General features: G+C 30.1%; 1 protein-coding gene across 5 annotated transcripts in view; it reads left to right on the top strand.

Moving 5' to 3' along the window:
- Positions 1-7,604, top strand: part of LOC124949755 (glycoprotein 3-alpha-L-fucosyltransferase A) — an 11,606-nt gene extending 4,002 nt beyond the window's left edge. Inside the window, exons 1-8 of one of the 5 annotated variants that reach the window (XM_047495413.1) lie at positions 464-730; positions 1,660-1,919; positions 3,082-3,180; positions 4,478-4,666; positions 4,758-4,979; positions 5,074-5,262; positions 5,383-5,618; positions 5,947-7,604. In XM_047495413.1, the coding sequence (XP_047351369.1) occupies positions 1,755-1,919; positions 3,082-3,180; positions 4,478-4,666; positions 4,758-4,979; positions 5,074-5,262; positions 5,383-5,618; positions 5,947-6,298 (1,452 nt within the window). In that variant the 5' untranslated portion in view covers positions 464-730; positions 1,660-1,754 and the 3' untranslated portion in view covers positions 6,299-7,604. Of the gene's footprint in view, positions 1-463; positions 731-767; positions 997-1,055; positions 1,289-1,659; positions 1,920-3,081; positions 3,181-4,477; positions 4,667-4,757; positions 4,980-5,073; positions 5,263-5,382; positions 5,619-5,946 lie in introns of those variants that run through there. The other 4 variants (XM_047495415.1, XM_047495414.1, XM_047495412.1 and 1 more) reach the window with 4 other exon arrangements.
- The last annotated feature ends 931 nt before the right edge of the window (positions 7,605-8,535 follow it).

The following is an 8,535-nucleotide window of genomic DNA, read 5'->3' as shown; positions in this document are numbered from 1 at the left end:
TTTATTTCTCACAAACAACAGTATACAAAAAGAAAGAAAAACAATATAGAAAGGAAAGTCTAATATATATGTTGAAACTAAAAAGTCAGAATAAGACGAAAGAAAAAACATTAAAAAAAGAGAAAAAAAAAAAAGAAGAAAAAACAGCGTATGAAATTTCATTAACATAAATAAACTTGTTCTTTTGAGGTCACGAGGACTCATAATGATATTGTGCCTAGGGCCTTCGAAAATACAAACGTAATCCTGATATGCGAACATTATTGATCATTCGTTTCGTTCCACTAAAAAAAAAAAAAAAAAAAAAAAAACAGAAAAAAAAAACGATAACGTCGAAACGTAACAAATTGTTACGATCAGATCTCGCTTGTGGTTATAAAAAATGTTTAGAGGGTTATAAACATATACGTTGCCACGAATCTCTCGAAATAACGATAAGATAGTAAGTTATTGAAGCGTTCTACGATGGACATCAGTAGTTCCGAAACTTTCGAAACGTTCAAACATTATTTTTTGTTCTTTTCTTTTTTTTCTTTCTTCTTTTATTTACCGATGAGTAAAGTTAAAACTTTCATCGTCAGATAAAAAGCGATGAGAAATCTTGATTATCTACAAATTTTTCCCTCCCTCTTGTTTCGAATTGTTCCTTTTGAGAAAGAATTTGCATTCCCATATACAAATATTTAATATTATCACGAGATTACGTCGTTGAAATAACGAAAACCACGTGGTACGTGTTTTTTTTTTTTTTTTTTTTCTTTCGAATTAACATTATAAACTATTTTCATGATATTAAGAAAAAAAAAAAAAGAAAATGTTTTTATATATTTCTAATGATTTATTTTTCTGTGATATAACGTGCAATAATTAGACGTCGTAATAGTTTGTTATGATATTATCTGAATAGTAATACATTCAATTGAAAAACATGTTTGTTAAGCAAATTACGTCGATCATATAATCAATATAATCAGCCATTGCTAAATATGTATAGATGTATGTATGTATGTATGTATATATATATATATATATATATATATGTATCTATGTATGTATGTATGTATGTATGTATGTATCTATGTATGTATGTATGTATTTATGTATGTATGTATGTATGCATATAAGTATGTATGGATCGATGCAAAACTTCTCGTCCAAAAAATAAAAAGACGTACATATATAAGAAGTATAAAGAACAATAATATCTATAGTAGCTGGATTGGTAAGTTGATTAAGTCGATTAAGTCGATTAACGTAAGAAGAAGCTGGTTTTACGATGATGCAAGAAGTAGGTATTATCGACGTATTATCGATGTATTATCGAACAGTATGCAACGACGAACCGATATATTCTTACTGAGAGAGAGAGAGAGAGAGAGAGAGAGAGAGAGAGAGAGAGAGAGGGAGAGGGAGAGAGAGGGAGAGAGAGAGAGAGGGAGAAACAAAAAAAGAAAAGAAAGGAAAAAGTAAAATTTATTATATAAGAATGTTCATCTCTTTTTTTTCCTTTCCTGATACGATATTTAGTTGATTCATCTATTTATTTTCCTTCTTCTCATAAGTCATGATAAAAATAAAGAAAAAGAAAAAAAAAAAGAAAAAAAAAAGAAACCAAAAAAAAAAAAAGAATGAATTTTATAAAGAATTTTAATGCTTCAGCTCGGCCGAATGTCGTCGTCTTACAAGGAACCAAAGGAATCAAGGAGAAGGTAGAAGAAAAAGGATTTAATTCTCACTAGTAGGAGACTGACGGCATGGGTCTGCCGCGTTTGTCACTGAAGAGATGCTTTCTTTACGTATTTTGTTTGACGGGGATGTTGCTGGTACTTATGAACGTACGTCAAAAGGAGATCTGGCATGCGATGCGATCGGATCCGGTTCAAGTGCAATCTCTTCGTGGTCTTGGAGACACGACCAAGGTACATAATATCAATATAATATATATATATATATATATATATATATATATGATTAAGTTTCATTAAAAATAACGATAATAATTAATTGTATAAAAATTATTTCTAATGTATCGATTATATCGAATTAAGATTTACAAACTTTTCTCTCTTTCTCTTTGTCTCTCTCTCTCTCTCTCTCTCTCTGTTTCTTTCTCTCTCTCTTTTAACACTCTTTGTAGCTACTTTTTATCTATGTGTATGTGTATGTGTGTGTAATCAATAAGATTGCGCAGCCCAAAACGCTGCACGATAATATCGATCGGTCTACGGACTCTTTAGCGTTCCTTTAAGGACGACTATGGATCGATATTATCAGATGTATACGAAAGCTTTTCACATTGTGATATACATATATATATATATATATATATATATATATATATATATATGTATATATATAAATATATATGTATTCTTTCACTTTTTCGCGCACCTTCTCTATCAATGTTTGTTTTTTTCTTTCTTTATTTTTCTTTTTCTTTTTTTCTTTTTTTCTTTTTTTTTCTCTTTTTATGTCGTTCAAACCAACAACCCTCCTTTGTATCTTTCCGGTATGATTTTTTTTTCTTCCCCATCGCAAAACGACGAATAATCGTTTCGAAATGAAACCGTTCGTCGAAACTAGAAAATGTTTTCTATCGTTTTACGATTCATCGTACTGCATTTACCTAACGATAAAAAAGAGAATAGAAAAAGAAAAAAATATATCATATTTATTTTCTACGCATTCTTCGTGACATATATATATATATATTTTTTTTTTTTTTATATATATATATAAAATATTTATATTTATTATATATATATATATATATATATATATATATATAAATTTTGCAATTCAGAGATTGAGGTATTGGTGAAGTTATAACTGATTAAAAAAATAAGAAACGTAATATGGGAAAAGTGAAATTTATATTACGATTATTTTTAGTTGGTTTATTTTTTCTTTTTTCTTTTCTTTCTTTTTCTTTTCATGAAGGAAAAAAAAAAGAAAAAAAAAAAAAAAAGAAGAAAAAGTGAAAAACGACAAAGGATTACATAAAAATTGTCGCGAGAAACGAACAACACGAGTTATAATTTTTATATACGTTGAGACACTTTTTAAAGTGCCAAATTTCAGTCGCAGATGAAACAGTATTGGCCTTTGAAATCGAAGAAGCCGACGATACGGATAATGCATACGATTCGAGAGACGATCAAGAGAAAAGACGTAACCGAGGTATATTTAGCAATAGATCGCCGCAACGTTGAATATTAACGTGCGAAAGAAAAGCAATTAGCCTGCCTTTTCGACGTATTGTGCCTCTCTTCTTCACAGCAAAATGTCGCATAAGTAGTAAGCAGCGATTAGTGGCTATTTTTTTTCTTTTTTTTTTTTCTGCGGCTGACTAATCGGACTGCTTTTTGCAGTTCATCGTTAGCCTTCGCTTCAATGCACACACACATACATTGCTCTCTCTCTTTCTCTTTCTCTCTCTCTCTCTCTCTCTTTTTCTCTTTCTATTTTTCTTTATCTCTGAATGTATGTATGTGTGTGTGTGTGTGTGTGTGTGAGTGGGTGTGTCTTATCATCGTAGTTCGAAAATGTATTTGAATTAAGAGTCTTAGTCGCTTTCTCATTCTTTGAAAAATGATTTTAATTCCGTAAATGCATATGTAAGTACATATATACATACATGGATAATATCTACAATATCGTTAAGATCATTAATTTTTTGAAATAATATATAAATAATTACAGGTAAAATTTGTTTTAAGGCTAAATAAGATATAGATATTTTGTATGGATATGCGAATCGATGTTATATTATACATATACATACATACATATATATTGGAATACCAGTGCACACGCATACGATCTCATCGAAGATCGGGAAAGAAGTTCTATTCGAAAATATAAAACATATGTATTAGTTCAGAGCCCCCTTTTTTTTTTCACTGATTTAATTTCTCTTGATTTTCTAGAAAGAAGAAGAAAGTAAATTTTTCTCATTTGAACTAATGCGATAATTCGAAATCAGTTTTCGACGGGCTTGAAATTTATCGCTCAATTACATCGACCAAACGAATGAACGAACGAACGAACGGACTAACAAATTAACGAACGAACGAACGAACGAACGAACGAACGAACGAATAAACGTAGCTTTCGTGTAGCACGTGAAAATAATACGCTTGGAATTTTTAGATCTCGTTGATTAGATAGAATAATATCGAAGGAACAAGGTTAATTTTGTCAAGCTCGTAAAATCATTATTATGCTAGTTAATAACGTGAATTATAATATAATGGTAAAAATTCGAACGAGAATATAAGCTTGTCAGAAATTAACTTCGTCATAGTTGATAAAGTATTTTTTTATTTAGAAAGCGTCTTAGATTTTGATTTATTTTTTTTCTTTTTTTCGTTCGTATATATATATATATATATATATATATATATATATATATATATACGAAATGTTAGGATTATGCTCGTTTGTGATTTTTTGTACTTTTTCTTTGACAAAACAGGTGAATTCGACTGGAACGACAATCTTGTCGGAAAATTCGATAGATTCTTTGGCTCCATCGAGAAGGCCTTGGTATATGAAAGGTGGAACGAGAAGACCATATCCAGCTACCAAATCTCGTCGTACTGGTCGAAGATTGGCACGTTTATGGCCCGAAGAGGATACTTACGATGACCGTGTGACTAACCAAGTACATATGTCACTTTTATTTTTGTTAAAATAATTCATCTAATATCAATCGTATATATATATTGTATATACATTTTTATTTTTACGTTTAGTTGATGTTCGTGCCACCTGATTACAATCGAACGGACGAACATAGATTAAAAAAAATAATGGTACCCCATGGTATGGGGGAGGCCAAAGTCGGTTCGGATATTTTCGTTCAACATCGTTGCCCTGTGAATACATGTACCATCGTTCGTGACAATCCAGACGAGGCAGATTTAATATTATTCAAGGATTACGTAACGCATGTAGGACGAAGACCTCGTAATCAGGTTCGTATGATTTTAATATAAAACATTTGATATATCCACTAATATTTGAATGATTTATCCTTTTTTTAATCGATCATATGATTGTTATGATTAGGTATGGATGCTGTATTTTTTAGAATGTCCTTATCACACGCAAAGCGTAAAAAATGCTCTTATCAATTGGACGGCTACTTATCGTCGTGATAGCGACATAGTTGCGCCCTACGAAAGATGGCAATATTATGATTCTAGCGTCAAACAAATCCCACAGACATTTAATTATGCCGCTAATAAAACGAAAAAGGTGAGTCGTACTTTCCTTTAGTAGGTCATAAGGAAACTTTTAGAAATTTAATCGAATCAGTTATTATAATAGTTTTTCATTCTATATATATATATATATATATCGTTTATTTTCTTCAAGGTCGCCTGGTTCGTTTCAAACTGTCATCCACGAAATCAACGCATGCATTATGCCAAGGAACTGTCCAAATATATTCAAGTAGATATTTATGGTGCCTGTGGAACATTACGTTGTCCTCGCTCACAATCGCAAACTTGTTTCGACATGTTAGACGAGGACTACAAGTTTTATCTCGCTTTTGAAAATTCCAACTGCAAGGACTATATAACGGAAAAGTTCTTCGTGAATGGGCTTGGGTATGGACTCTTTTTCTTGATTAAACTTTTTCAATAAAATCGATTATCTGTATAATACACTTGAGAGATTGCGAATTAACCATCGCTCAAAATAGAGCCGGGTATATATATATATATATATATATATATTTCGATATATATTACAAAAAGAGGAAAGAAAAAGAAAAAAAGATAAAAACACTTTCAATCATCGGGAGAGTAAAGTTATTTTCGAAATTACAAATTTATTAATCTCTATGATTGTCGCGATTAAATGGATACAAAAAAAAAAAGAAAAAGAAAAAGAAGCCAAAAGAACGATTATAATTAATAAAACGAATGATTTCAGGCACAACGTATTGCCGATCGTGATGGGTGCACATCCGAGCGATTATGCAAGAAGTGCACCTTACCGATCTTACATTCACGTCGATGAATTCGAATCGCCGAAAGAATTGGCAACTTATCTTTATCGTTTGGATAACGACGACGAACTTTACAACTCGTATTTTCGATGGAAAGGCACAGGAGAATTTATAAACACGTACTTTTGGTGTCGCGTATGTGCAATGTTGCACGACGATCGTCCAGCGAAATTTTACAAGGATGTGAACGATTGGTGGAGGGGCGAAGGCGTATGCACAACCAGTTCCTGGCGAGAACACGAAAGCTCGAAGAAAGTACGACTTAGAAACACCTGAGAACGTTTCTTAAGATCTTGAAAAAAAAAAAAAAAACAAGAAAAGAAAAGAAAAGAAAGATAAAAAAAAGAAGAAGATAGAAACTCCCTATCGGAAATTTTACTATGAAAATTAGGAGATGTTATACTATCCTAGTTGAAAGGCGAATGAAATATCCAAATGGATCGATCGATCGCATCATTTCGAGAAATTTTATTGAACAAATAAATTTTCTCTAAAATAAAATCGGACGATATTTCATGTATTATGGATTAAAAACTTGACGATCTTTTATAAATTCGTCCAAGATCCCAATAAAATGTTATCTTATATTCGCGTTACGATCTGATAACATATCGTATACCTACGCCATGAATATTAAACGATCATAAGCCGTTTTTTGTCGTCGTCCATGTTATTTTTATTATATAATTCGATCTCTCTTATTCTTATTTAAACTTTTTCTTCGTAATGTTCGAAAAATGAATTTCAAAAAAGGAACAGGAATAAATCGTATCGTTACGATAATATCATCCGAAAATTGTAATTGTTAAAATTGACTCGTTGATCTACCCTTTAAAGTCGATATTCTAATCAAAGCTAATCTCAATCGAATCGATTTCGAGATTATCGGAGATTAGATCGTAACATGAAAAAATTAATTACAAATAATTAACTTTTCAATTTAACAAATAATTAATCGTTCCCTTTTCTGACGTTGTTTTATTTCTTGACTTTATTGAATCATTTTCACGATCCTAATTAGATCGAATTATTACGATGTTAAAATGATTCGTTTAAGATTCTTTTTTTTACACGATATATGTAACTGTCTTGTGATCTTGGTATTAAGATTTACTTCGATGAAAATTGTAATAATACGTCCGTTTCAAGAAATCTAAAGTTCAAGGTATATAAGATATACCAGATTGATAAGGTATATCTAGAGTGAAAACAAATTAAGATAATTTATTATATATCTGCATATATACGTATATATATATGCATACGATATGATTTCAATTGCGTTAGCTAGATCATAATAATTTAGTCCAACGAATGTGAGAAAAAAAATGGAAAGAAAAAAGGAAAAAAAAAAAATGAAAGAAAAAGAGGAAAAGCAAAAAAAAAATGATAAGAGACCTAACTTCTATACCGTCGGGTTTACTTTGATAAGCGATAAGGAGTGTCGTATGCTTTTCTTCTAGGTTCCTACGATGTTAATCATATATACTGTGCGCACAAGCAGCTTAGGTATTAGAACAAATGACGCCGAATATGTGACTAAAATAGATGTACCAAAGTGATCTACCAAATATTGATGAAAGCAGCACGACAAATTCTAGTACCTTTGTCTTGGTACAAAAAAAAAAAAAAAAAAAAAAAAAAGAAATGGAAAGAACAAAAAAAAAAAAAGAACAAAACGAAACGAAAAAAACAAAAAACAAAAAAAAAAAAAGAAACCATAGGCTCATTTTACGAAAATAACAATAAAGAATAACGCCGACGATTGTGCTTGCGTTTTTAGTATTTAATCGTATTTTAATAGCGAAATTTCTTTGTTATCGTTATTTAATTATTGCATTTTTATTGTACTTTCATCCTCGTTATTTTGTTTTTTTAATAACTTTTAAATATACCATCTCGTTAATTTAATTGTTATTCAACGATTATATATTATCATCGTATCTTTATATAAATATGTAACATCGAAAAATCCCATCGAGTTTTGTTAAATAGTAGTAATCGATAGTCTATCGATAGTAATAATAGAAAAAATAGTAGCCGGTATATAGTAGCCACTATTAAAAAAAAAAAAGAAAAAAAAAAGTTTCTTTCATCGATGGTTTATTTTGATCAGAAGAATATCATTTTTTTTTTTATCTAATCCTTTTTCCTCTCGTAAAATTGGTGCTGCTTTATAATTGGTGCTGATATGTACGGCGTATGTATCTATGTATGTATGTATCTATGTACGTACGTATGTATGTATATTTGTATGTATGTATGTATGTATGTATGTATGTATGTATGTATGTATGTATGTATGCATGTATGTATGTGTATGTATGTATGTGAGTATGTATGTTTATGAAAAAAATACAAGCGATGTGTAAGAAGAGGAATAAAAAAAAAAAAAAAAAAAAATAAAAACAAAAAAAAAAAAAAGAAAGGAAGAAAAAAAAATAAAAAATTTTAATAATTATTTTATAATCTTTTAAGAAAAATAACAATAACAACAGGAACAGCAACAAAAT

The sequence above is a fragment of the Vespa velutina genome, chromosome 6, assembly GCF_912470025.1.
Source record: "Vespa velutina chromosome 6, iVesVel2.1, whole genome shotgun sequence".
In the NCBI taxonomy this organism is placed as follows: domain Eukaryota; kingdom Metazoa; phylum Arthropoda; class Insecta; order Hymenoptera; family Vespidae; genus Vespa; species Vespa velutina.
This window is presented reverse-complemented; position numbering and strand designations above follow the sequence as displayed.